Below are 26,877 nucleotides of genomic sequence, written 5' to 3' on the forward strand. Positions count from 1 at the left end.
AAACTTTCTGCCTGAGGAATGATATGTAGCGGCAAATTAATTTATAAGACGGTAAATGATTGTCGAGTCTACAAAAGTACGGGAGATTTCCTTTGTTGGCCGCGTGATTCCCATTGAGGTTGGGACCAATTTTTGAGTGACGTCTAAAAATACTTTAGTACAGTAGTGCACCGTTGAGCACGCATCACCATAGCGCAGGAATTGACCCCCAGGGAAACTATTGCGGATAAAATGTTTTGCTATTGTGTGATTGGGCGCCGTTGACGTAAGCCAGCCTACGTATGAAATCAATTAGACAGAGTAGCAATTCAATTAGTATCAATTAACAAACGGTGTATCAAACACTCGCCGTATCCTAGTGTCGAAGCGAGAAAAAATGGAGCCCTGTGCGAACAACGTTCGTTCCGACGACCAATCGGGCTTCCATTTGATCCCCACGTGGATGTGGGCGCTCGTATTCGTTCTCGTCGCCCTTCTCCTACTCACCTACGCGTCGATCGTCGTCTTGAAGATCACGTCGCGCGCGCGCAAGGAGCTGCGACGTCGCAAAAAGGAAAAACGCGTCGTCGTCGCGCGTCGCGGCGGATCCGACGAGGACAGCGTCGCCTTGCGTCAATACGAAGTCTACACGGACTGCCGCAGCTCGGCGACGATCGACTCGCATTTAATCGCCGTCTGTCCGGGATTCTTCAAACGCGATTGCGGATGCCAAACCGAGCCGCTGCCGGCGCCGACATCGTCGCGAGCGGAAGAGGAAGCCCACCTTGATGACGTGCGCGTCGATGGAGCGACGAGTCGAAACGCCGTCACCGGATCGACGTCGATATCGTCGTTGGAGGAGGGGGAGGGGGAGAGGGACAGCATCGTTTCCGATCGCGACGTCGTTTCGCAGCTCACTGCGACCGGTTTGTATGGAAAAGCCGGCGAACCGACGAAGCTTCCGGCGAGAATGCCCGTCTTTCCCGGATTTCGGATCATTCAACGCGCCAATGCGGCGGGAGACGAGCGCACGCCTCCCGTCAAGACGTCGGATTTGTTCAAGTATAGTGTCAAGGAAGAGGAAGGCGTGGTGTTTCATAAAATCGATTTTGCCGCCGACGCCGTCAAGGAGACGAATACTCGGACGCCGCGACGCGTGCTTTCGGAATCGGAGACGGGGTCCCTGTTTACGGGGGCATCCTATTCGGATGTTTTCGGCGATTTTGAGAGTCGTACCGATAATCATCCGGACGGCGCGTCGAATGTGAGCAATGGAAGTCTTGCTGGGGTTTCGACGGCGGGAAATGTTCATTCTTCGCCGCCGCCGTTGCCGTTGCCGTCGCTTGGTCATAGAGAGTGGTACGAGTCGTCGTCGCAGGAGCCGTCACGTCAAGGGAGTGAGAACCACGGCGATCCGGCAAAAGCAGCGCTTCTAAAGAAGAAGAAATACGTTGAAATTTCTTGCTGAAAAAGGACGGATTTTTAGTATTAGAGATAGTATAGTATTGATACATGTACGTTTTTAATTATAATTGATTTAGTAAAGTTAGCCTTTTTTAGTGCGGATCTTTTGTTTAGCAAGAACACGGCTTTAATTAAGTCTAGTTTATGAGCTCAGAACCGCCCAAATAACTTACTCGACTCGAGTTTCCAACTGAAGAGTTCAGATTGATGGGTCACACAGAAAAAGTCTCACAAGAACGTCACCTACACTCCCACTGAAACAAATGAAGTCAAATTTGTAGCAGATTATGATAAATGTTAAAAAATCATAAGATGCTCCGCCTTCCTCTGTGGTGTACTTACGCCTGCGTGTTGGAAAGTCCCTTTGTTCTTCCTGGATGCGTCTCGTTCTTTGGCTGTACTTCTTCTGCAACAGATTCGTTGCATCCACAGGTAGGCATCAGATACTACGGTACAAGAGGCTGAAGCCATCTGAAGCTGGCTGAAGCCTGACTTCCCCCGCGCGCTAAGAGAGATGCGCGGCGCTACTCTCGCACGAGGGAAGGCCTGGTGTACGAGGCTAACCCTTTCGTGCAGATAATCCTTTGATTGATATCTACTCGAGTGCGACAGTGTCTTCGTCGAGTGTGCTCGAGGATGAAGGAATCAAGTTTGTGCCTCAGTGGGCTGTCGACAGAGTTAGCAGTCGGTTGTGGTCCAACTGCTTTGTTTCTAAAAAGGAAATGAATCCGTGGTGGAGATTAGACCTGGGGAAAAAGCAAACAATTAATTTGGTGCACATTGACTTTCGAGACGACAGTCTCAGTCATCAGCTAGACGTGAAAAAGGAGGACATGGATGGCTTTACGGTCTATGTAGATGACGTCAGTGACTCCACCACTAGTGGACATACGGGGTGTGGAAGTGCAATCAGTTCATTTGATGGTACCAAATCTCGACTACGCTTCCAGTGCACGGGCACAGAAGGACGGTATATTCACGTAATTGTTCAGTCATCTACGGCAACATATTTGGCACTCTGTGAAATCTTCATCAATTTTGCTGGCAAGGCTTGCAAATGTGCTTGTAAGATTTTCTAACGTTTTTTATTTTGTAGTCGCTTCTGGGCCTACTTACGCGACGTACGAAGGAGAGTACTATATTGTTCGACCAGGAGATGACCCAAGTAAGCCATCAAGCCTTGCCATTGATGATAAGACTGGAACGTGTGCGTCAACGAATGACACTTCTACTCCTCAGTCATTGAGTGTTCGTCTTCCTTGGCCAATCTTTGTGCTGGACTATAAGCTGTATATGAATGTACATTCTGGTGTGACCTATCAAGAATATGCTGGAAGTCATCTGTCAAATAATGGACTTGACAATCGCAGAGTCTTCGACCATGTTTCTACTTCAAATGGAAATGAAGTTTTCACAAGAAGGCCTGCGTCTTTTTTGACTGACATTACCATCAGTATCGGCCTTTCCAATAAAAAATTAGAAGTGTGTGAAGTACAACTACTTTACCATGGTTCGGTTTATTTATTCTATAGTAACGTGTATTTTCTTATTTCTTCTGTTAGGCATTATTCTTGATATTTACAGTTCATCAGCAGCAGCTGCATTGAGCGAAATAAATGCGTCAACACTAGCGTCAAAAGCTATTGATAACAGTTTTCAAACTGACGGAAATGCTTGCTATCGTTCCGCTCAGCAGCCTGGAACATGGTGGCGTCTACAGTCAAAGGAAGCAAATGCAATTGGACTGGTTGTAATCACTCCATTGCCAGACAGCACGGCATTGAGTGAAATGAACGGATTCAGTGTCTACGTCGGAAACAAGACGACTAATTCAGGCAAAGACAATGTGATGTGTGGATCACCGTGGGTCAATCCATCGCCAGGAAGCGTATCAACTATTCAAGTGACATGCGCCAGTAAACCAGTTGGAAAGTACGTCTACATTGTAGCATCAAACAAGGCAACATCATCGTTATCATTGTGTGAAGTTCAGATTTTTGACTGCGCAGGTACAGCTACAATAGTTTTAAAAAAAAACAGAAGTAAGTTTTGTTGCACAAAGGGTCAGATCCTGTTTCATCTGGAACAAGCAATGATATATCAATAAGCGCTTCTGGCATGGCAAAGTTGACGTGTAATGCAACCGGGTGTCCTACTCCAAATATAGAATGGACTGGGCCAGACGGACAGATTGTTAGTGCAGCTACTCACACTCAGACTGGAGTGACTGTCACTAGCACAATTGATGTGCAAGGAAGCGGAGGAGGCAAATACAGTTGCATTGCATACAATGGAAGAACTTCTAACGCTACAAAAGAAATCACAGTATCAGGTACTATCTAGGGTACGTAGGTGTTTTTAGATTTGCAGTTGCAATTTAGTCTTTCCGATGATTACTACGTCGCCGATGGACAAGACTGTCAATCATGGGCAAAACACAATGTTGAGTTGTTCCGGAAGCGGATTTCCAGTTTCAACGATCACGTGGACATCTCCAACAGGAAGTTCATTTACCGCAAAAAATCCTACAGTAGAGTCTGGCATAGCAACGAGAATCATTGACGTGACAAATCAAAAGGGGGCAGATGGCGGTGGAACGTTCAAGTGCACAGCAAGCAATGGAATAGGAAATGATGCCTCTACTCAAGCTATTATATCAGGTAAGCCTGTAATGGCGTGTTGTCTACGATGTATCTATTTACATTGTTTTCTTAGTACGTCTAAAAGTCACCAAATTAGTTCCGTCAACGAGGTCTGTTGTTGATGGTAGTACTGTTGACCCAGTTGTGTGTGAAGCTGAAGGATATCCTAAGCCTTCCGTCAACTGGAAGCTTAAAGGAAGCACTGTTTCCAGTTCTCTAACCACTAATGAATACAGCGTAGGAGGCTTATCATATCGTAGCGGAAGAAATTTGACGCTAGGAGCGGTATCTTTCAGTCAAAATGGAAACGTTTATACTTGTGAAGCAGGATCAAGCACATCGACGTTCACTCTCACTGTCACTGGTAAGATGATGTTGACTTCTTTATTTTTACACGTTTATTTTCTTTTCAGTGGATGCTACGTTTACATCAGATCCCCAGAATAAGTATGGAAAGGTGGGAGATACGCTGATTCTCTCTTGTGAAGCAACAGGAGCTTCAGCTAAGGTCATTGAATGGTACAAAGACAGCACAAATATAAGCAACGGGGTTTCTACGTCTACTGCTAATGGAGTGACGACCAGTTCACTGACTCTGATGAACGTTCAGCTGAGTGACGGTTCAACGAATTACTACTGTAAGGCTGGGCCTACTGCCGGTCATCAAGATGCTGTATCTTCATCCAAAGCGATTGTTGGAAGTAAGAGACTTGTGGGGTCATATACAGTAGAATACTTCGTAATTTTTTCCGTTAGTTCTTGGTAGCATCACTTCGTTTCCGTCTCGAGCCTTTCATCCTGGTAGCTCGTCAAACCGTCCATTTGCGTGTACATTTACAGCCAATCCCCGCCCAACTAGTGGAGAATTGATACTGGATGGAAAAGTGAAGGCATCTCTTACTCAAACGATCCCAAATTCAGGAAATTCGTGGACTGTTAGCGATCCTATTCAATCAATAACAGTTGAAGAGGGAGGTAACTACACTTGCGTAGCAAAGATGGGCTCTTTCAGCATCGTATCTTATGCTCAGCTAGGAAGTGAGCTAGATCAAATAACAAATGAGTCTTTTTCTAACTGCTTTTTTCTAGTCACTTGTGTTATATCTGTTCCACCACAACCAACAATATTAGAAGCAGGAAAAACGAAGACACTGACTTGCAGTGGCACGGGATATCCTATACCTTCTATTACATGGAAAAAGACACTTGGAAGTCAAGTAAATCAGATAGCAGGCAAAGACAGTACAGATTACTCTAAGCGAGAGAAAACGAGCTCAATCACGCTGATGGGAAGTGATATTGATCAAGCTGGCTCATATGAATGCACTGTAACAAATACAGCGCCGCCAGGCAGCATTATACGAACGTCTTCAGTGGATGTGACAGGTATTTGTTTGCAGTGTTTGTTGAAGAGAAACAAAGATGTTGTCTTTAGTAAAGCCTATGATTGTCACAAAATCGTTTTCTCGAATCGGAACATGGGGACAATCCGAAATCCTGACTTGTCTTGCTATAGGCTATCCTTTGCCAACAATCACTTGGACATTTCGAGGACAGCCTGTGACTAAAGGCATTTCTGTCTCAGCGGCAGGAGGTGTCAATCGTACCAGTACTCTCACCCGGATGACGGTGGAGGCGCTAAAGGATGGAGGAGTGTATACGTGCAGTGCCACGAACAGCGCTGGAGATGGCGGATCAATTAACGTCAATTTGAATTGTAAGTAGTGCGCAATTTGTGTGGAGGTGACAGATAGGCGATATTTTCTTTCATGTACAGTTGATTCAAGAGTGACTACAGATCCGAAGAGTCAAGATTTAGCCTATGGAACAAGGCTTTCGCTTACTTGTGTGGTATCGTCTTTCCCGGCTGTATCTTCTTCTATTAAATGGCACAAAGACGGCGCCATTCAGTCATCATCGTTATCGACAAATTCTACAGAACTTGCATTCGTTACCAGCACGTTCAACGTAAGTAGCGTCGATGAAAATGATGGAGGAAATTACACGTGCTACGTATCATCCAATCCAGCTATTATTACTAGTAAGCATCCAGTACTTGTTTTAAAATTGTTCGTGTGCACCGGTCCGTTTTTTCACCAGTCAGGGATCACTTCATTTTGGATCCTCAAGGCGAAAGTCCGTTTGAAGGAAGCGCGGCTACGTTGTCATGCAGGGTTGTTGGATATCCTCCGCCGAACGACATCGTATGGCAAAAATCAGATGATAATCAGTCCTACAGCGACGTTGATGGAAATTTGACGTCTACGTCTCGAAAAGTGATGCGGTCAATTTCAAGCAATCTTACTTTTTCATCAATACACAGATCTGCGTCGGGGTTCTATCGATGCCGTACCAACAGCACCAATCCAGCGATGTCGAAATCATCTTACGTCAATGTCTACTGTATGCTATGCAACGCTGGATCGTCCTCTAAATAATTTCAATGCATTTGTTTTTAGATAAACCGTCGTTTTCTGTAGACTTCAATGGCAGCAGCCAAGTCGTTCTTATTGGAGGGTCTTTCAAGTTGACCTGCACTGCACTACTAGGAAATCCTACTCCTTTAGTTGACTTTGTTAAAACGCCGCTAGATTCGTCTTCCAATGCCGAGAAGGTTGTGGCAGACGATGCCTACCAGATTACACGTGAAAGTGGAAAGGTAACGTTAATGGTTCGTAATGCCAATACGTCAGAATCTGGGCATTACTTTTGCCGCGCCTCTAATCCTGCTGGAAGTGTTAATTCAAGAACAACAACTATTATTGTCAGAGGTAAGGTTTGCATTCGCTTTCTAGTTGAATATGAATTGACCTTTAGGACCCCCGTCAAGAATCAACCCACATGACGTAACAGTTCTACAAAGAAACGCCTCTAGTATTACGATTTCGTGGACTGCACCGTATAATGGTGGTAGTCCTATACTCAACTACACAATCAACTACAGACTCTCCGGATCTACTACGGCCTTCGAAACTGCCCATGTGCTAGACAACGGCACATTTACGGCAACGATTTCTCATCTCAAGGCTTTTACAAACTACGAAATTGTCGTCATTGCGTCAAATGTTGAAGGCCCAGCACAGGGCACAATACCGGCAATCCGAAACACCACAGCTGGAGGTGTGTCTAATTTTCAATTGCTTTACCTGGTGCTAATACGTAATTATTTTTAGCTCCTTCGCCTCCACTCGGCTTTGTCGTTACTGTTCTGAGTTCGACAGCTGTTTTTGCTCAGTGGGATCTGCCGGCAGAACCAGCTGGAATTATTCAGTATTACCGAGTTTATTACGAAGATAAAGGAAGAGCCAAACGAGCAACGCCACCATACGAGGAGTTTGGTGGAAAAATTACATCAGGGGTGATACCATCATTGAGAAAATACGTTCGCTACAATTTTTACGTGCGGGCTGTGAATGTTGATGAATTTGGAACAGAGATAATCGGCCAACAAAGTAGCGCTTTCTCAGTTACTACCAGCGAAGACGGTAAGCTTCGAGGTTTGATTCTGTTGATGTAGATGTATCTAGTGCGATCTTTCTGGTGCAGCTCCTGGTGTGCCTTTGAATGTGCAATCAGAGGCTATTCCCGACAGCACATCAATGTTGAGAGTTGTGTGGAAAGAACCGACAGATACAAACGGGATTATCAGAAATTATATCATATTCTATCAGCAAAAAAACGTTGGCGGCGAGAAGCTAAACAGGACAGCTGGAGACATAACGAGCGTGATTCTTGATAATTTGGATCCCTACACTTCCTACACCATCTGGGTTTGTTAGATGACACAATAAACGCAATTCGTTTAATAGAGGGATTATTAATTAACAGGTTCAGGCTTACACCATTAAAGGTGGCCCGCTCAGCAATCCCATAGAAGGAAGAACGAGCGAAGGAGGTCTGTTCTCTTCGTAGTCTTGAATGGCTTATTCAAATTTTTCTTTTGCAGTACCAAGTGCTCCTCTAAATGTTAGGATTGCATTCTCCGATGCAACAAGTGTGTCACTTCAATGGACACCGCCTTCAAATACTCGCGGAATTATTATCAAATACACGGTGAATTCAGTTTTAAAGTTTCCTTGTCCTATATCAACGACTCTTTGTTTTAGATTTTCTACTCAGCCCAGAAGTTATACAAAGGACAAGGAGACAATGAAGAATTTTTCAACATGGATTCCAATCGAACTGTTGATGCACCTATGACGAGCTTTACTGTCAACAAATTGGTGCCAGACACGGAATGGACGTTCTCTATTGCAGCTAGTACCTCTAAAGGAATAGGAACGATAAGCGCGAGTATTGGAAGGAGAACGTTGCCAGATGGTATTTTTGATAGTAGTCAAGTTATTTGTAATTGTGGTCTCTTGCTTTTAGACCCTGTAAGGGTTGTTCTTTCAGTGGGATGTCCGACTTTGACAGCGACAGAAACTGCTGCCGTAATAACTTTGGTCAAGCCCTCTGAAAGAAACGGAAAAATTGGGTATCATAGATTAATTTGACTCTGCTAATTAGGTTAGGTCTTTGTCGTTCTAGTCAAATAGATGTACTGGCCGCTGAATCTCCTGAGACGACGGTCGATTTTGAAAACTACAAAGGCAATACAAAATATTCTTCTAATTTGCCCACTGGAGCAATCTACGTGGCGGCGAGATTCAACTCTCGCGAGGACGTACCTAATGAATTCATTCTGGGAGACGGTTTCAGTCGAAACGGTTTCGAGAATGGGCCATTGAAATCCGGCACAACGTACACATATGCGTTGCGAGTATACAGCGCAACGGACCCCTCTCTGGTGAGTGTCAGCAACGTGCTCACGGTTCGCACTACAGGAACATGTACAAGTACAAGTACATGTGCCCCTTGTACTTGTGCGCCATGTGCTACTACTACTTGTGCACGTACAGCAGAGCCTGTGATCAGCAATCAAGGTCTGGTGAAGAGGTGGTTTCAGCGTTTCATAGACTAAGTGGTTGTTTTTAGACGGTACTAACATAATTGCAGTGGCTGTTGGCTGTTCTCTTGGCGGACTGGCAGCGGGAATACTTCTCTCCCTCATTGTGTATTGCTGTACTAAGAGAAAGATGACGAGGAATGTGAGTGGAAGTGACGAGGGGAATCTGAGCGATTTCAGGATGACTGCTTCGTCTGTTTACGGAGGATTAGGAAAGATGGAAGAGAAGAAAGCTCAAGATGAATCCGTTTACGAAGAAGTGGGTGGATCATCTCACTCATTCATTATTTGTTTGTCCGTCTTCGGTCCGTTGTATTCGTTGCATTAGAGACATGAGAAATTTTAGTGACGTAGTCTTCATCTTTTTTTCTCACGTAGCGTAATCTCCGCTCTAGCACAGGAAATATATGTATTATGATTATCGGTTCTTACCTGTACAGTATACGCGGTTAAATGGATCGTTGCCTTGAGTTCTGGGATGCTGATCTCTCGAAAAGTCTCCGATGAGTCGAATCCCCTTCTAATCTATGGTGGCGTCGAGTGCGACGACTCGCAGGACAGCGCGCACTCGATGAGAACGATAGGTAGGTGCAGAAGGCGCTCGATCGTCGCTGCGTCGCTGTGCGGGTCGCTCGTGGAGCACGTGGTCGAAGAGCGTGTCGGCTAACTCGGCGAAAGCGGCGTCGGCTAACTCGGCGAAAGCGGCGTTGACGGCGACGATGTCGGCGAGACCACAGGATGCCTATGGCGAGACTGACGCGAGCGCAAAGGTCGCGAGTTGACGCCCGACGAAGGAGAGCCAACAAACATCCGGGATAGCAATATGTGACGAAAACTACACAACTACTGACATACATGTGCCACGTAGGTTCAAAATTACTGCACCGAAGATGAATGGCCGTTTAGGAAGTTCACCAGAAAATCGCTGAACTGGAACTTCTGACGACTTTCCCTCACTCTTTTACACGACAATATCAATTGAAGTGCAATCTTCCCTAAATTGTACCTTATTACAAATTCAACTCACATTCAGTAGTTTACCTATTATGTAGAGAATGAAGAGCCCGTTCACGACGAGTAAACTGACTGAGAATACATTTTGCTCGGTCAAACTGGTGGCACTGCTCTCCTTTTGACTCGATAGGACTAGGAGAGTTGCCAGCATTAAATTTAGAGATATGACGAACAACGACAGTAATTGCAACAGGTGCTCAGATTTTCTTTTGATTGGCTGAAATTGAGCGTGAAGAAGTAGGAAAATATTTGCCAGAATAGCCGCTATCGCTACACCGGAGTGGCTACCTTGACCGAAAAATTGAATGGCACACGTCAGAACGAATTTGCGAAGCACCTCCACTACTTCCCAGTACCAGAACTTCGGCTCGTAATTCTCGTCCAGAAAATGAAGTGATTCAATGACATTGTCACGAAGAGTAACTGATGGCTGTATGAGAAGTATCTCATCATCACTGTGCTCTGTTCGTTCAAAGCGTTTGTGTTTGTAGTAGAGTCCGACGAACATTAGAATCGGAAGTCCCACGACGTATATCATCAGTGACCAGCAAATCATCCACGCTGACTTCCACGTAGATTCGTCGTAGTTACACTCTAAGCTCAAGTCGGCTCTCAAGAACCATTTGCAAAATGGCTCGTTTGTATCTGATGATAGACATATGTTCAAACACGTCAACGGTTTGTATGGTAGAACGGCTACTATTTGAGCTGTAGTCGCCGGATAACATACAAATAATAATAACCAAGTATTCCGAAGACATGACTTTTGAGCTGACGATGCATTTCGCTCTGACATAGAACTCTGTTTACGACATTTCGAGAGAGCAATGTATCTGATTCCATAGTACGTCCAGATCATACATACAAGAACTGCTTGACAACAGACGGTGAATATTGGTGTTGTCAGCGCATTGAGTCTCAATGAGTTAGCCAAGCACGACGGTGCTGCTACTGCGATGACGTTCAGCTCAATGATTTTCAGATATTGACCGAATGACAGTAACACTTGTGGCCACGGTACACGAGCCAACGCTTGAATGACTCCGGACATTACTTGACCAAATCCGACGACAATTTTGATTTTTGCTGCCATGTGATCGACTAGACTGTGTTTGCCGATTTTCTGAGCTTTCTCTGCGAGGCGTAGAAGTAGAATGACTACGATCACGAGTACGATAACGCCCACTATTTGGAGAGCTGTTCTCCATACATGTGGACATTTGTAACATTTTTGAAACCAAGAATAATATGACGATTTGCACACGGCGCATAGAATGCCTTCGTAGCCGCGTGAGCACATGTCTGATTGTTGTATTCGCGCTCTTTGGCTATCACTCCCATTGCAACTGTCTTCAATAGGACACCGATGAATTCGAGGAAATGGCTTGGTGTATTCGATGGTTGTGCGAGGATAATTATCACTTCGTATCTTCAAATTCTCGACGAAGTGTGCGTATTCATTCTCGAGCTGCGTTCCATTGTAATCATTGGATATGTTCCAGCTCATCCAATAACCGGCTCTAACAGAAAGATAATCGTTTGAGCATTTCTGTCCGTTCTCAGAACACATGTGACACTCTCCAAACCGATTAAATCTGTAATGATTTTCCAAACAGAAGCAAGCACGGTAATGAGCGTCATCGGTGGTGTTTGTTCCTGCTGGACAAACTATGCAGTCAGCCGCGCTTGTGCCGGGGCTTTTATGTAAAGGTACGTATTTTCCATTTCCGCAGGATAAACACTTGTTTTGTGCAGTTGTATCTTGATAAAATCCTCCTTTAAAACGTAATTGAATCAATTCATTATAACGAGAGTGTAAAATTTCTACCTGGTGGACAAGCAGAGCAGGTCTTTTTTTTTGAGTGAATTGAATCTCCGTATGTTCCTATTGGACATTGAGTACAAAATGCTGATGCCATTGTATGTTGATTTGAAAATTTTTCTTGACAAACATATCCCATTGCAGACAAATACAAAGCATTTACGGATGATGTTGTGAGAGTCAGATTCGTGGCTTTAGTTACGCAGTATCTAATTTTATAAAAAACGTAAAACAACCACAAACGTAAATACTAAATATTCTGCATACACGTGAGTTGTGTTTGAGAACGGTGGCAATTGCAGTTGCTTTGCAACAGAACAATTGAGGTAGCTAATACAAGTACATGACATTTAATTAATTAATTAAATAATAGAATTAAGGTTACATGGCTGTACTCCGACTGAGCGAAGAAGAGAACGCAAATGCGTCTCTTGGAATAGAACGAAGTGGATTGTCTTGTACATAACTATAGCATTCTTTAGATCAACTTTTTTATGGTAATGCTACATTACATTTGTTTTATACGAGCAAAATTTGAGAACGCGCCATCTTCAAACATTGTGACATTATTTCCAATTAGATTTCTGTTAATTGAAGTATTACAAACAATTTTCGCACACTAAATATACAGTAGTACAGCACTTCCAAGTTGATCAAAGATCTGAACGTTGCAGCTCTCACAGCCCTAATTCTGTTGAACGAAGCGTGTCTGTATATTTAACGCAGTTACAAAAGAGTGCATAACTACTACAATTGCTTACATTTCGCGCAAAAACGGTCTGTTTAAAAATGCAGCAGGTAATTCTTCTAAACGGTTTCCAGTAACGTCTCTTAAATAGACTCGTTTGTATAAATCAGCTCATTTTATTCAGATAAGACGTACAAAATGTTGACTTGAATTGTTTGTAGTAGCGTGTCAAGGACGAAAATACTATTGTTAGATAAATATCTGCATTAAAGAAGAATCAGCAGGTTATAGAGCTTAGCAATGACTAAGGTGTACAGCAGATGAACGACTGCCCCCCTTTGAAAAAGATTACCATCCAGCGAAGTTAATTGGTTGTACGACAAATCCCTAATATAAAGAAAGCATAAATAGGCTGTAATTCATTGATTGTGCTTTTACAAAGAAAAGATAATTGATTGAGCTTTAAATGTGTTCTTTGGGAGAGTTCTGATTTTATTATTGGACAGATCTCTGCACAAAACGGAAAAAATAAACGGAGTGCCTGCGTCAGCAGCAAACTTTACAGAGCCAATAGACTGGAGAGCGAAAGAAAAGCTCGATGATCAACTGCTTCAATTAAGTTTGAATGAAACCCACTGCACTCAAAAGCAAAAAAGTCAACATTTTGTTCTGCATAAAAAGTACTGCAGTTGACTTACAATAGAGGGATGCAAGGTAGATCTAAACTATCAGCTGTCAGTTCGCTAATGAAGTTGTCACGAAAATTGCTAGAAATTCCCAGTCGCGCGTGTATACTAGACCACAGGTGTAATTTTGCTTACAACCAACCAGAAACCTTGCTGCAAGATCCCAGAGAAATCAGCATTGATTTGGTAAGCTTTTTCAAACGGTTGCTGGAAAGATCCCTACGGAAACATACTCATGTACAATCAAACCCTGCCGTTAACTGCGTACAAAAAAGAGAGGCGTGGAAGATAACTGATTCCTTCTCTGCCAATGAATTCAATCTTGTTCTGATGCAAAATTCTACATATAAAGTAATACTATTGCTTGTGCTCTCTTTTAATTAATGCTTACAAGATGCTGAGCCAAGACATATTTGAAAAGGCTCTACTTTCTAAATACGTGATGCTGTTATAGCCCAGCTTTCTGCCGCATAGTAAGTATCTGTATCTGCCTGCTGGCTCCAACGCAATAAGGCTTCTTACATTGTGATTAGTTTATTGTACTTGGTTCCATTCTGAAAAAAACCGTTCACTGATTTCAAACGGTTATTGCTCAAATCTCTAGAAGCTCACATCGTTAAACAGTAACAGCATTCTAGAGTGTCAGCACATACAGATGCACGAGATTGACTGGCAAGACAAACGGTTCTGACAGGTAGTTAGATTCACCCGAGCTATATTCAAAAACTCACTATTACTATACTTATTTTTATCATTTCACTTACATTGACATCAAATCATGAAAATCCCAAAAGTAGTCTGGACTTATATAGTCAATCGCATTGTTATCAAATTTGCTAAACACAGGGTATAATGGTTAGCTGTGCAACAGAACGTCAGTGAGCTCTATACAAAGTCGTCGCATTTTGAGGTAGACTCTCGGCGGGAGGCAACTGAGTAAGGGACTTTCGTGAGCAGTCAACGAGTCCACTTTTCAATTCACAGGTGCAATGCCGTTGACAGCCTCCATAAACGCCGCCATGGATTAGACGAGCGAAGACAATAAGCAGTAACAGCAACGTGAGATGAGGCATTGGGAGCAAAGAACGGAACTGGTGCGGGTGAACGCTCGAGCTTCTCTTTTTATCTCTACATCAACACTGAAAGAAATCATGGGAAGAATTTTCCCATAGAAAGTCGAAACGAAGACCGAGTTTACCCGGAATAGCATGTGATCTCCGGGGTTTATCTCTAAGATAAGCCTAATCACCATTCGGTTTCGCTCCAATTTGTTTGGAAATGATCCCAGACTATATATAGGGACTGGCTCCGCGTAAACGAGTTTCGATTTAGTATTCTATGACTGCGAGACAGTCTGGATAGACACACTAAGTGTCTACAGAGACGAGAGACAGAGAGGAAGATCGGAGCCGTCTCACGTAGAGATAAAGAGAGAGTGATTGATAGGCGTAATAGAAACTACGTATTAGAAAACGTTCCATCGTCCCGCGACGCGTGTTGAGGCTTTCTTCACGAATACGGTCACGTTTTTCGTTGAGAAGGCGCTGACTGTTTCGTCCCAGAATTTGTAACCTAGAGGCCCCGAAACTCGTCGATTTCCTAAGACGGATCTCCTGCGATTCTTTTCGTCGCTTCGAATCGCAGAAATACTACAGTTGGAGGTGTGGATTAATCTTGGACCCGTGTATCGTCGTCTTCCGGCTCGCACGAACTCGAAATTCGAAAATCGTCTCCGTAGTCGCCTCGAACTGCAGATGCGAGGCGATCGAGCTTCTTTCTCTTTTTCGCAGGGCCATATTGGACCCTTTTACGTCAGCTGAGCGTCTCTTTCTTCCTCTATTCGATCACGGATACTAGACCGTGATTCGATTTCTTCGACGTCGGACATCTTTGATCGACACGTGCGCTACGAAATAAAAAATCGAAGGCAAATCGAACTTATTGTGCATCGAACTATCGAAATACCTTTCGATATCGCTTCGCGGCGACCCATGCAATCGAAACGCTGTACGTGCTGTGCTGTAGACGCTTAGGATTTTCCAATCGCCGCCGCGCGCTTCATTCCACGCCCGTTCTCGTTTCTCTTCTTCCTTTCCTGACTCGTTGGAGTCCTTCTCTCGTCCTTTGAGCTCCGCGTCGACCACGAGGTTCTTCTTCGCCATCTTGAAGTTCACGCGTTAACGGCGTTATGTTATGCAATCAATGGTCAAACCGGTTTACGAATTCGCACCTATTGCGGGTAGAACCAATGAGAGCGCTAGCTGAGTCCCACGTGACCCCAACGAACCAATGAGCGCGCTGGGCGGGGCTACGCTGTTCAAAAGCGAAGTGCACACCGATTTTCCTTCAGTTGCGGCTGAGGGTGGATGCGTCGCGGTTCGCCGCGTCTCATCCTTGAGAGGACTGGCTCGGGAGATTTGGCAGAAGGCAAGTGAGGATAGTTGGAACTCAGCGTGGCCCACGGTTAATTCCGTGCCGGAGCCTGTAGGCAGGGCGATGGGGGGCTTCGGCCTCGGTTTACGCACTGGGCAGAAGGATCGTCTAAGGTCTTATTGTCGTCAACAAGTACGGCCCGCGCTAGGCTCGAGCGGGCACGACTTGGAGGGGGTGTTCAACTATGGTCTGGTTGCCGGCACTTTTCTCACCCGAACGACGCGATTAGACCGACGATGATCCGGCCCAGGAGCCTTCGATTCCTCCATTGCACTGTCTTCATTGTCGACTCCTACAAGCAGTGGTCAGCCTTTCTCCACTCCACAAGGCCCGGTTCTTCTCAGGAAGACATACCGAAGGCTTTGGTACCAGCGCACCGGGGTTTCGGTATTAGGGGCCGATTCTCATCCAGGTGGGTACTGATCGGAGTGGCCGAGGACCCGCAACTCGCCCGAAAGTTTTTGGAAGGGGGTCATCGCTTTGCGAAGACTTCCCTGGGCTACGACGCGTCCGAACCTCCCCGCGGTGTAGCCTGGGTAACGCGAATACGGACGCAACATCAAAAGGTACGTACATAAATGAATTTTCAGTATCTTATTTTGTGCTTTTTAGAATCGTTTAGCTCGAAAAAACAGCGGGATCGTGAAAGTTTGGACGAGAAAGCCGATGAAAACCTCTTGAAGACGATCGTACTCCTCTGCTAGTTTTCTATTTGTACTTTTTTTGTATTAAAAGAAAGGATTTCGTTTACTGGTTGCACTTGAATTCGGTGGCGCGATTGTCAATCCATACTGGAAAACGTTGTGACTTGAGGACGATTTACTTATCTTCGACTTCGGCCGTTTTTCGTAATATTAGCGAGAGATGGTTTTAGAGGACCGTAGATGGCGTAAATGACTCTCTGATCTATGGAGGAGCAGCGTATGCACGGTAGACAAATCACTCAATACTTATTATATGAAAAAATAAGGCTAAGAATTTCGCGCAGTTCTAATTGTTAGCTGGAGTTCCAAAAGGAGAATTACACGCCACTTCTCTTGGATAGGATCTATGGAATATGCACACAACAACATTTCTACGAAAATCCGGAGAAGTTCATTTTCAGTTTGATGGAGGGTTGGGGAGCAGCAGACGCAGTCTGCGACCGACCCTTTTGCTGTGGCCCCGCTACCCCAGCCGCGCTTCCGGACGCGGATTTGAGCGCTTTTTCGAGCCTTTGCTTGAGATCGACATTCGATCCCATTACCGTTTTGAATGGCTGAGGATAGCGCGGTCCAATCGCCTTCAATTTATCCAAGGAAAAGGCAGAAACGATTTTAGAGGAGGAACCAATGAGGTCTACAAGGAGGGGAAGCAGTCCGCCAAGCAACTCAATACCTTAGAAGAAAAAGAATCAATAATTAATTAACGTAGAGAGAGAGAAATTAACTTACGGTTTGATTCCTCGCAAACGCTGAGTAAACTTTCCAAAGCTGTCACGCATTCCTTTACTAAGCTAACCTCGACGTCGGTTGCCGGGGTAACCGATTGTACTAGCTGAACAATGGACGGTGCTAGGCAACAGATGAAGTAGATTCCAACGGTTCGTTTGGATCCAGAGAAAATTGGAGTCGCTGTTTGAACGGCTCGAAGCCGAATCTAGTAGAAAAACGCAATTCTACGTAAGCTTAGAAAAATTAGGAATTATTTTTCTTACTTGTGATTCTTTTGAATTGAGTGCGGACTTAAATATAGCTACACTTTTCTGGATTAGCATTTCTGTAGCTGTAACTGATTCTGGAGCTGATAGATGAATTGAACCCAAACTGACAAGAACGTTGACAAAGGTTTGATTATCTGGTGATGACGTCAGCTCTTCGGCTGAGTCGAGTATTGTAAAGTAAGCCGATTGCAATAATTCAATCCACTGCTTCCGGGACTGCTCATCGTCAAGAAGCGAACACGTGAAAATCGTTTTCAGCGCTTGGAGACAGGAGGAGAGTAGAGCGCGCGAAGTTGCCAAGGTAACGGCAACTTTCCACACGTTGACGACAATGAGAAGAACGGTGGGCAAAACGTCGACGCTCGTCTCGGCGTCGCACAGTTCCAACACCGCGGGAATCAACCCTATAACGATCGCAGCCAATTCGTCGTCATCGCTCCCGGTTAAGCGCGAACGCGTCGCCACGACGTCATCGCCGCCAATTTCTTTCAGAAAAGGAAAGCGACGAAAGAGAACGCACATGGCGATCTGAAGCGTGGCAAAAACGACCGATTTTCCTACGTCGAGACGATCGGAGCCGACTCTATCGCGCTCCTCCCTAGCAACGGTTGCCAGGACTATTGCGCGAACGACAAGCAGCGCAGCGGACTGGCGCTCGCGTTGCGTATAGGCGAGAAGAATACGATGCATGACGCCGAGCAATTCGACGCACGTCGGCTCGTCGCGCGCGATCGCGTCGCACGGCCACGAGCATTTGAATAGGTAGGCTAGCGCGCTAAGGCACGCGGGAACGGGATCCACAGGTGCATCGGCCGTCGGCGTGCTCAGCGCCTCGACGCACAGACCGAGGAGTAGGTGAAACCACGACGAATTGCGCGCATCCTTTTCCGCGACGCTTTCCGCCGCCAATTCGAAGCCTTCTTCATTGAGCCAGAGCGCGGAGGCCCGGACTAGTATAGGCCAGCACGTGACGTAGTGACTTTTGGCCGAGTCGACGGTTTCGTTGCTATAGAAGGAGCCGCCCGCTTGGGGCATTTGGGGTTGGAATTGGGCGGGAAGGCTTAGGTAGGCGTGGTCGCGGAGAGCATTGAACCAGTGAGCGCTCAGACGGCCTAGTTCCGGGCGAACGATGTCGATGAGGTACCCGGATCGAGTGCTGTCGCCTTTTCGCTGGGACCGCCTCTCTTCGTCTTCCTTCGCTTCAATATAAATCTAATTACGTCATATATTATTTTTATATATTGACTTTTCGTTTTTCTCTCTTACTTTGGCCCATGCTTTGAGGACGGCGAGTTTTTCCATTGTTAGCGTGCTTTCATTGTAGTTGGGTCTGTTTTTCAGTGACGACGCTTCGTCCTCTTCCGAGGGCGGATTCAGTTTCGCTAGGGAGGTGACGAGAAGCTGTTGAATGCGTCGCAAGTCGCCCAAATCTTGACACACTCCACTACTCATCCACGTGCTCGAAACCTAGAGAAACATTATTTATCTCTATTAAATATTACTTTTTGTGTAGTACCTGGCATGCTTTTGCCGTAATATTAGGCAATGTGTCTGGGGCGAAAGCCGGACGTAGAGCAGCACCAACCTGGATAAATAATTTCGCCTTGACTTAGATTAAATAAAATCAATATTTACCTGTGCTTGATATTGCTCCAATAGGGAATGTCCTTCATAGTCGGGATCTGGGGCCGAGGCAAATAGCTTGATGATTTCCTATATAGTATTAATGCTAATCAGGTCATCCTATTATAGATATCTATATTATTACCTCTAATGTTTCTAATCCACATGATCTCAACTGATCTACGCTTCCCGTTGCGGCAATAAAAGAACTTCTTACCAACTCCGACAAATGCAAGACAAGATAATCGCCTATAACAATTATAAGCCACGTGACCATTAATTAATTAAAAGAATCATTCCCTTTACCTCCCAATTGCCTTGCCTGGTCCAAATCCACGTGACCCGGCTCCCCGCTTCCCTGGCAAACAGCCAAAATCTTTCTGATACACTCGACGGCGCAGACCTTCGTTCTCCATCGCGATCTCACATCCGTTCCCCATACATTCTCCACAACGGGCGCCGTAAATCGTCCCCCTTCGTCTCCCTCCTCCTGTTCCCCGCTAGCGCGCGCGCCCCCTTCCCCGCTGAGCGCCAAAATCTTATGACACAACCCAAGCCAGTGTCTCACCTGCGATCCAGCCAAACAGCCAATCATACTCAAAAGCGCGTCGTGGGCATCCGAAAGCAATTTCCCGTCCGTTTCCGTATCCAGCAAACCGAAGAGCGTCTCCTCCAACGGATCATTGTCTTTGGACTCATTAGCGTATAGGAGAACGTCGCGCGCTTGCCGATGGACCATCTGACGAAGAAATCCGATGCTGGCGCGACGGAGGAGGAGATGACGGCTCGAGAGAGACGCGCGCAAGGCGGGAACTTGAGCGGATAAATCGCAGTATTGGGGAGCGAAGAGCTGGAGTTGTTGGACGCAGGCGATTGCCGACGAACGAACGAGAGCGTCGGCGTGCGAGTCCAGGATGTGGCAACCCACCAGACACTGGTGACGCATTGTGGCGATTGATGGCGAGTTGCTTTGGAGTTCGGGACCGAGACTGGTGATGAGAGCGGCGAGGCAGTGGCCGAGGCATTGGTGGACTTCGACTTGGAAGGCGGAGACGGTGGTGAGAAGTTGGAGGATCAGGTTGAGGGTCGGTTCCATGTAGCTGCGGAACATGGGACCGCCGGAATCGGTGATTAGGGCCAGCGCGTGAAGCGCCCAAATCTGGAAAGATCCGGAATATTTAATTATTGATTTATAGACCCGAGTTAATTATAACAATTAATTATTAAATTGCCCTTTGTCACCCGTAAAGAGCGAGACAATTAGAGCAATTTAATTATTGATTTATAGACCCAAATTATAATTATTATTGTCACCCGTAAGGAGCGCGAAGATTAGGACAATTTAATTATAGGCCCAAGTTAATTAAAGATTAGAGCTATTGATATATAGACCCGAGTTAATTATAAAAATTAATCATTAAATTGCCCTTTGTCACCCACGAAGATTAATTATTGATTTATAGACCCAAGTTACGTAAAACAATTATTTATTAATTCTCACCTGCACAGCGCTCGACGAAAAGTCCTGCGCAAGCGCGTGAAGAATGCTCACGGATGTGGTCAAGTGCTGACCGGAACTGAGTCCCCCAACGTAACGATGCAGGCAACCGAGGACAAGCGAATGTCCCGTACGCGAAACGACGTCACGCGCCGTTTTCAATTTATCGAAACTCGCCTGTACCGTACCGGCGACGAATTTCGTTTCGCCGACGACTTGGGCGAGACGACCGAGCGCCTCGCCCGCCGCACAACGCAATATAGCGTCGCCACTAGCCAACGCCCCCTAAAAAATTAATCAATAATGATTAGTTGTCACGTGAGCGCGTGTACTTACTGATATCAGATTGCTTCCGGTTTTTATAATTTCCTCCGATCCGAGCGTCGTTTTAGCGGCGACAAGACCCTATATTAAGATTAACATAATCAATAGAATTTTATAAAGTAGTCTCTACCTTGAGTGCGGAAATAAATGCGGTAAATATATTTATCTGCACGGCGTGTTGCTTGGACGATTTCGCCTGTTTGATAAAATCGCCGAAGTGATTGAGCAGCTGCTGTCGATGCTTGGGAGCCGTGTGGGGAAAAATGCGTCCGAAGAGAATAACGGAGCTGTCGATGAGAGCCACGCCCAGTGGCAAGGGTCCCAGACGATCGCTGCCCTCCGAATGCAAATAGACGCACGAGGGATCGTGTTCCAGAGCGCCGGACCCCGATGCACTGTTGGGTTGAAGCTGAAAAATAAATTAATAAGATCAATAATTAAATTGGTTGATTTATTACTTGGTCTTCGATGAGTTTGTGGTCGGTTTCTTCGAGCCACGATCCAAATAATATGCTGTCGTCATGGTGACACATGGAACGTAGTAGACTCGTTGTCGTGGTACCGGATCCTTCGCTGAGCGTGAATTCGGCGACCAGATCGCGAAGAAGAGAGCCAAAATTAGCTAAAAACGAAAAATCAATACTATAAATAATTGTCGCAAATGAAAAATACCTTCAAACGACTTGGGAGGTAAAAGACATAGGGTCTGATAAAGTCTCAACTTCAACATAGCCCCGGATGCTCGTAATTGGGCCCCAAACGATTTAACGAGACTCGGAATGCTAAAATAATAATGCATAATAAATAATCACGTGACCATGTATTCATGATACCTTGGCAGTAGAATGAAGGTTCCTTCGATGGGAGTCAATAAGCGACGGATTAAATCGTCCGTTATTATGTCCGAACAGGAGGAGAGAAAACTTCTCAATGCTGTAATAAAATTGAGATTTAATTAAGGTCACGTGATGATATTAATTAATTAATTAATTAATTAATTAATTTACCTGTGAGTGCTCCCGCTCTTGCGTCCATGGTGAGTTGCCATGTGAACGCGTCTCCTTTCGCTTTTTCGTTTTCGAATTCCTTTTGGGAGCGCGGGAATGCGTTGCGCCAGAGGAGAAGCATCCTCGGAATGTGATTCTTCACAACTGAAGATCCTAAATGGAAAAAGAAAGAAAAAATTGGGATAATACTGTGTGTGTCAATGTGAAGAGAAATCGGAATGAATGTCTTGCCTAGAGTCATGACAGCTGCAATGAGAGTCCAACCAGCGCGCGTTTTGCACTGAGCAAGACGACTATTCTGCGACGCCGTCCACAGAAAATTCTCAGCCAATTGAAAGACTTCCTAGAAAGGAAAAATTATGATTATAATATAAGAGTATAATTCAATAACTAATGCATTTATTTGTCTTTTTGTCACGCTTCCGGTGGAGGGCAAAAAACATGATTTGAGCCCTTTCCTTATTAATTTTAACAAGGAAGAGGGTTGAAAACACGATTTGAGCCCTTTCCTTTAGTATAATTCAATAAGCATAACTACTGTATTTAAAATTATGAGCACGCTTTCGGTAGAATAAAATAACTAATGTATGTATTTATTTATTTATTTATTCTCACCTTCCCCTTCGCAAAGGGAATCCCCATGGTGGAATCCTCCTTCACACTTCCCAAGAGCCCAGCGAGCGCGTGCGAATATCCGGACAACGCTTCCGCATTCGCCTGCATGGCATTCAACTTCCCAATGCACATGTCGAGAAGAGGCGTCAGCTGGGAGGGACAGGCCAAAGCGAAGGAACGCAGACACCACGCCGCCGCCAAACGAGTCGCGACGCTCCCGTGCACCAAACCCAAACTCAACGCCTCCTTCAACAAATTCGTCTCCGTAATCAAACTCAACGACGCCGTTCCGAGTTGCCGTGCCAACGAACCCACTTCGAGAAAAACGCACGCGAAAACGTGTTGCATTTGTTGACTCTCTTCGCCACTTGAGACCGTTTCTTCCGTCGTCGTCGTCGCGGCGATGACGTCACTTCCGGTTAATTTCATCATTTGAACGATTTGCGACGAGAGTTCGCGTGCCATTTGGAGTTGAGCGGCTTCGCGTAGGAGACGCGTTGATATCCATCGGAGAACGAAGGCGACGCATTTGCGACTGTAGACGGCGTCGATGTGCGTCGACGTCGCCTTGGGATGAGCGAGAAGCGTCTCGAGATGTTTGAGAAGGACGGCAAGATGCTTTTCCACCCATTTGCCGCCCAATTCGCTCAGAAAAACGGAATACGTCTAGAAGAAAATATCTTCATTTGAAATAATTTGTTTAGATTCCAGAAAATTATTTCCCAATCTTCTCATATACCCTATTTTAATTAAAAGTGAATGGTACGTAAAAATCTCCATTTAATTAAAATAATTTAATTGTCCTGTTGTGTAATATAGCAAAAGCTCTAAAATAATTTATTTAGATTCCAATTATTTTCTCATACACCATTTAATTAATTAAAAGTGAATATTCCGTAAAATTCTTCTCATACATTATTTAATCCAGATGAGAATGAAAATTATTTCCCAATCTTCTCATACGCTATTTAATTAACTAAAAGTGAATATTCCGTAAATCTCCATTTAATTAAAATAATTTAATAGTCCTGTGTAATAGCTTTAAAATAATTTATTTAGATTCCCATGCACTCTTTCATTAATTAAAAGTGAATATTCTTCTCAAAGTGAATAGAATTCTTAATTAATTAACTAGGATCTTATACACATATTATTTTTTGTTCTTACCTGTGTTATTCCGACTCTGACTTCTTGGCTTATCGACGTCTTTAGCAATTCGCCGCTTCCCTTGAGAAATCCGTTCGACAAGAGCGCCAATATCTCTTCGATTGTCGGCCATTTGATCTTCGCTTTCGTCTGCATCGTCGCTCGTTCGGGAAACTGCGATTTGGCGAGAAGATTTCCGAGGAGAAGAGCCACGTTGCAGCGAACGTCATAATTGGATCCGTCCAGAGCTTTGACGCAAGAAGAAAAGACGCTCTCCAAATCGGACGTGTAAACGAAAACGGAATCTCGACTCAACTGCAAGCAACACTAGAAAAAAAATAATCCAATATTAATTAATAATTATTATTTTCCTACTTTCGCTGCTGCACTTCGGACTGTGAGAGATTTGTCCGCTAAACAATTTTTCGTGACTTTGTAGACGTCCTTGTGAATGGACGACGCTGATTGGCCCAAGCCGGACATGATACGTTGTAGAGCCAAAAGGACTTCCGCTTTTCCTTCGGATTCCAATACCTTGGACGCCTTGAACAAACCCTGACACGTCTCCACGAACGAAGACCCAGCCTAGACTTGATAAATAAATAAATAAAATAAAATAAATAACCTATTCTATATACCATTCTTCCGACGGATTCGAAAATATATCCGAGACACTCTATAACTCCACTTAAAGAATAAATGGAATGCATGTTCTTGATTAAAAATGCGATTTTTCGTACGTTTTTGTGTTTTGATATCCGGGCGTGTCGTCTTTGCTCTTCAACATGTCGTTCATTCGCGAGATCGTTTCGAATAGGGTGAGCGTGTTTCCCGTCGCGTACAGGGCGGTGAAGGTGCGCGCCAGTCGTTGGCGAACGGCGGGGCCCGGCGACTGGGTCAAATGCTTGAAAATGTCGTCGACGAACTTTTTTTGATTCGCTTTCAGATCGGCCTTCGTTTTCGAGGCGAGAATGCAGCCTCTTTGCATCGTTAGGGCGATTTTTACTTACTTTGGACATTGCTGGGAAGGATTTCTCGAGTTTCGTGAGCCAGTCGTAGACGAACGATGGTTTTTTCGCCGCTTGAAGCTTGTCGAACGTCGTCCAATCGAACGCGTGGTCGCCCATGGCTCTTCTCGTGCGAAATCCACGTTAGAAAAAGCGAAGAATAGTAGCAGACGTCAGAACGCGCAGGAAAGCGACAGATTCCTCGGATGCAGCAGGATCGAAGTTTTTTTTTCAATCGGTATCTGCTAACGCGCGCTAAATCTAAAAACAAGACATCCGATAAAATAGTTTTCACTCTCTCTATCACCTCTAGGCTAGTCCTTCTTGTCCTATATATACATCTAAACTGGGCTGTCCTTTTCACCCATAATATTTTCAACTTCTCTGAGCAAATCCTCTTTACTATCACCAGTCCCGCCCATCAACTCCTCCACCTTCTCCAAGAGCGTATCATTATCCGTATCGACGTCAGAATCGCCCAAAGTCAGAGTCGACTCCTTCTCGACGTCCGGCGTCAAATACCCGACTTTAATATCGACCTTTTGCTGCTTCAATTTCGCCTTTTCGGCACGCCCATTCACAAACATCCCAATTATATACATTTTCAAGAGCATGCGTCGTCGCACGCGACTCACGAGCGCAAAATCGTACTCGCGCTGATCCAAACGCTTCCGAAACGCGGGCATCAGCTCGTTCAATTCGCGCGCAACCCGATGCAAATTCGACTTGGACGAAGTCGAATAGATCGAATCGGAGAAGACATTGGAGTGCGCCTCGATCAACTCATCAAGCAAATCCCATAGGGTATCGTGTATGGGATCGTCGAGCTGCTCGGCTTCGCGACAGTACGCGTTGATGATTTGTATGTGATGCGAGAGCTCGTGCGCCGGCGCGAGCGTCGGAGCGACCACTCGACTCGCCTCCAATGCGCGTCGACCGCGCAGAATCGCTTTGAGGTATTTGGACGTGTTTTTATCTAGGGTACCGGATGCCGAGTGGGTGAGACTTGGCCATAGGGGTGGACGCGTTGCGCTGTCGCGTGCGCGACAGTGACGCGTGCACATGTAGCAAAGAGAGACGATTAGGGTGAGTAGACCGGCCGCTGTTATGGCGATGACGTCGCCGAGAAGGAAACGTCCCGTGAGAAGCGAGTTCTCGACGTTGAGTTCGAGGAGAATGCCGATGACGCCGTAGCAGGTGAGAACGATCCATAGGCAAATGACGAGGATGTTGAAGATGGGTAGTCGAAAGGGACGGAGTGCCAAGAAGAGAAGTCCGACGAGAAAAAATGTCGATGATATCGCTATTATTTGCACTTCCGGCCATCTGGTCAGTCCGGCGAAGAACACAATGACGAGACATTTGACGAGGCAGATGATTGGTCGATAAAAGACGCCGCGACGACGAAACGAGGAGAAGAGTGAGAAATTTCCGACAGCCCACATCAAGTCCATTCCGAGAACGTATTCGGCTTCTTTCAGCTGAACGTAGCCTTCGTGACGACTTCCGGACTTGGAGAACAATTGCTCTTTGATGCCCCGTATCATCACCAAGGGAACAATCCATAAACAAAGCAAAAGAATCAACGTGGGCGGGGTAATATAGATCCAATGATCTTTAGACCAGCACGTGATGTTATTGAAGACATTAAGACGTCCTTCCGGGATACCGTCTTGGGTTTCTGTTGTGCAGTGAAAGAGCCTAGCGACGGCGATGCCGAACGGTAAACAGAGTATCTGGGCGGCGTAGGCGAGGATACGCCTCACGCGCGCGCGATAGAGAAGAACGTCGATCGGCTGAATGCAGGCGACGATTGCGTGCGCTAGGAGAAACGCGAACGCGGCGAAAAGAACGATTCCCGTCCACGCGACGACGTAGTAGCGATAGTCGAACGTCGCGTCGCCGATTCGAACGTCGGCCGAGTGGACGGGCGCGTTTTTCGAGAGATAGGCGCCGCTCTGGAGAAGAGCCACCTCCCACGCATCTAAATTCGCTACGTGAACGAATCGCGAGGCGTCGATCCAAGCGAATGGCCATGCCCACGACTTTGATAGAATTGCGAGGACGTCGTAGAGCTGAATGAATTCGATTAGGATGAGAACGAAGTCGAATGGCCACAAAACGACGCTTCGAGTGCCGCTAATTGCGTCGATTCGAGTCGTTTCGTCGTCATTTTCGTCGACGTGCACGACGATCTTTTTCTTCTCGCCGCCTTCGATCGCTAGGAGCGGAATCTCGTCGAGCTTGCTCGCCATCGCGAAAAAATGTCAATACATACG

General features: G+C 45.5%; 6 protein-coding genes and 1 long non-coding RNA gene across 7 annotated transcripts; 3 read left to right on the forward strand and 4 right to left on the reverse strand.

Annotated features, from left to right (window-relative positions):
• Positions 1–326: 326 nt before the first annotated feature.
• Positions 327–1,583, forward strand: LOC136190202 (uncharacterized). Its single transcript, XM_065978300.1, has one exon. It carries the CDS (start codon positions 377–379, stop codon positions 1,445–1,447), a length of 1,071 nt encoding a protein of 356 aa, XP_065834372.1. The 5' UTR covers positions 327–376; the 3' UTR covers positions 1,448–1,583.
• Positions 1,584–1,820: 237 nt separating this feature from the next.
• On the forward strand, positions 1,821–6,734 carry LOC136190122 (hemicentin-1-like). Its single transcript, XM_065978199.1, has 15 exons — positions 1,821–1,875; positions 2,020–2,487; positions 2,540–2,953; positions 3,006–3,452; positions 3,506–3,775; positions 3,825–4,103; positions 4,159–4,449; positions 4,499–4,786; positions 4,842–5,123; positions 5,175–5,471; positions 5,521–5,802; positions 5,863–6,126; positions 6,186–6,488; positions 6,545–6,671; positions 6,710–6,734. The coding sequence occupies exons 1-15, from the start codon at positions 1,821–1,823 to the stop codon at positions 6,732–6,734; spliced, it is 4,092 nt and encodes a 1,363-aa protein (XP_065834271.1).
• On the forward strand, positions 6,670–9,429 carry LOC136190196 (receptor-type tyrosine-protein phosphatase F-like). Its single transcript, XM_065978293.1, has 10 exons — positions 6,670–6,856; positions 6,903–7,205; positions 7,259–7,570; positions 7,632–7,855; positions 7,914–7,980; positions 8,032–8,138; positions 8,192–8,405; positions 8,457–8,562; positions 8,616–9,010; positions 9,063–9,429. The coding sequence occupies exons 1-10, from the start codon at positions 6,754–6,756 to the stop codon at positions 9,359–9,361; spliced, it is 2,130 nt and encodes a 709-aa protein (XP_065834365.1). The 5' UTR covers positions 6,670–6,753; the 3' UTR covers positions 9,362–9,429.
• On the reverse strand, positions 8,427–9,838 carry LOC136190206 (uncharacterized). The gene is made up of 4 exons (XR_010670520.1): positions 9,311–9,838; positions 9,074–9,227; positions 8,756–9,012; positions 8,427–8,669 (listed from the first exon to the last, which is right to left on the reverse strand). It is a non-coding gene; the product is annotated as an uncharacterized lncRNA (long non-coding RNA).
• Positions 9,839–9,859: 21 nt separating this feature from the next.
• LOC136190195 (uncharacterized) lies at positions 9,860–15,380 on the reverse strand. Its single transcript, XM_065978291.1, has 22 exons — positions 15,209–15,380; positions 14,442–15,149; positions 14,135–14,371; positions 14,008–14,079; positions 13,897–13,956; positions 13,766–13,843; positions 13,635–13,706; positions 13,512–13,583; positions 13,379–13,462; positions 13,256–13,324; positions 13,121–13,192; positions 12,996–13,067; positions 12,873–12,944; positions 12,753–12,818; positions 12,631–12,699; positions 12,507–12,578; positions 12,382–12,453; positions 12,255–12,335; positions 12,137–12,199; positions 11,876–12,078; positions 10,075–11,823; positions 9,860–10,028 (listed from the first exon to the last, which is right to left on the reverse strand). Exons 3-22 carry the CDS (start codon positions 14,314–14,316, stop codon positions 9,910–9,912), a joined length of 3,399 nt encoding a protein of 1,132 aa, XP_065834363.1. The 5' UTR covers positions 14,317–14,371; positions 14,442–15,149; positions 15,209–15,380; the 3' UTR covers positions 9,860–9,909.
• A 1,220-nt stretch (positions 15,381–16,600) lies between these two features.
• Positions 16,601–24,839, reverse strand: LOC136190585 (HEAT repeat-containing protein 5B-like). Its single transcript, XM_065978796.1, has 22 exons — positions 24,602–24,839; positions 24,332–24,543; positions 24,230–24,278; positions 23,967–24,176; positions 23,613–23,918; positions 22,446–23,111; positions 22,062–22,173; positions 21,831–21,983; positions 21,657–21,756; positions 21,496–21,605; positions 21,282–21,445; positions 20,954–21,232; positions 20,836–20,904; positions 20,503–20,784; positions 19,308–20,160; positions 19,147–19,250; positions 19,014–19,091; positions 18,895–18,963; positions 18,645–18,845; positions 17,373–18,590; positions 17,110–17,314; positions 16,601–17,053 (listed from the first exon to the last, which is right to left on the reverse strand). The coding sequence occupies exons 1-22, from the start codon at positions 24,716–24,718 to the stop codon at positions 16,752–16,754; spliced, it is 5,859 nt and encodes a 1,952-aa protein (XP_065834868.1). The 5' UTR covers positions 24,719–24,839; the 3' UTR covers positions 16,601–16,751.
• Positions 24,840–24,848: 9 nt separating this feature from the next.
• Positions 24,849–26,853, reverse strand: LOC136190586 (uncharacterized). The gene has a single exon (XM_065978798.1). It carries the CDS (start codon positions 26,851–26,853, stop codon positions 24,940–24,942), a length of 1,914 nt encoding a protein of 637 aa, XP_065834870.1. The 3' UTR covers positions 24,849–24,939.
• Positions 26,854–26,877: the final 24 nt, after the last annotated feature.

Source organism: Oscarella lobularis, chromosome 8, assembly GCF_947507565.1.
Source record: "Oscarella lobularis chromosome 8, ooOscLobu1.1, whole genome shotgun sequence".
NCBI lineage: Eukaryota > Metazoa > Porifera > Homoscleromorpha > Homosclerophorida > Oscarellidae > Oscarella > Oscarella lobularis.

Bases quoted from the DNA above. Each gene is read 5' to 3' on its own strand.
- LOC136190202 (XM_065978300.1), top strand. From the start codon at position 377: ATGGAGCCCTGTGCGAACAACGTTCGTTCCGACGACCAATCGGGCTTC.
- LOC136190585 (XM_065978796.1), bottom strand. From the start codon at position 24,718: ATGGGCGACCACGCGTTCGATTGGACGACGTTCGACAAGCTTCAAGCG. The intron at 24,279-24,331 runs GTACGAAAAATC...TTATTCTTTAAG, and splicing joins GGATATCAAAACACAAAAAC to TGGAGTTATAGAGTGTCTCG. The intron at 19,092-19,146 runs GTAATAATATAG...AATACTATATAG, and splicing joins GTGGATTAGAAACATTAGAG to GAAATCATCAAGCTATTTGC.
- LOC136190586 (XM_065978798.1), bottom strand. From the start codon at position 26,853: ATGGCGAGCAAGCTCGACGAGATTCCGCTCCTAGCGATCGAAGGCGGC.
- LOC136190196 (XM_065978293.1), top strand. From the start codon at position 6,754: ATGGTTCGTAATGCCAATACGTCAGAATCTGGGCATTACTTTTGCCGC. The intron at 7,856-7,913 runs GTTTGTTAGATG...ATTAATTAACAG, and splicing joins ACACTTCCTACACCATCTGG to GTTCAGGCTTACACCATTAA. The intron at 8,139-8,191 runs GTGAATTCAGTT...TCTTTGTTTTAG, and splicing joins GAATTATTATCAAATACACG to ATTTTCTACTCAGCCCAGAA.
- LOC136190195 (XM_065978291.1), bottom strand. From the start codon at position 14,316: ATGCCTCATCTCACGTTGCTGTTACTGCTTATTGTCTTCGCTCGTCTA. The intron at 12,454-12,506 runs GTACTACTGTAT...TTCAATTAACAG, and splicing joins TTGATCAACTTGGAAGTGCT to AAATCTAATTGGAAATAATG. The intron at 12,336-12,381 runs GTAATGTAGCAT...AGAATGCTATAG, and splicing joins TTTGCTCGTATAAAACAAAT to TTATGTACAAGACAATCCAC.
- LOC136190122 (XM_065978199.1), top strand. From the start codon at position 1,821: ATGCGTCTCGTTCTTTGGCTGTACTTCTTCTGCAACAGATTCGTTGCA. The intron at 3,776-3,824 runs GTACTATCTAGG...GTTGCAATTTAG, and splicing joins AAAAGAAATCACAGTATCAG to TCTTTCCGATGATTACTACG. The intron at 6,127-6,185 runs GTAAGCATCCAG...TTTTTTCACCAG, and splicing joins CAATCCAGCTATTATTACTA to TCAGGGATCACTTCATTTTG.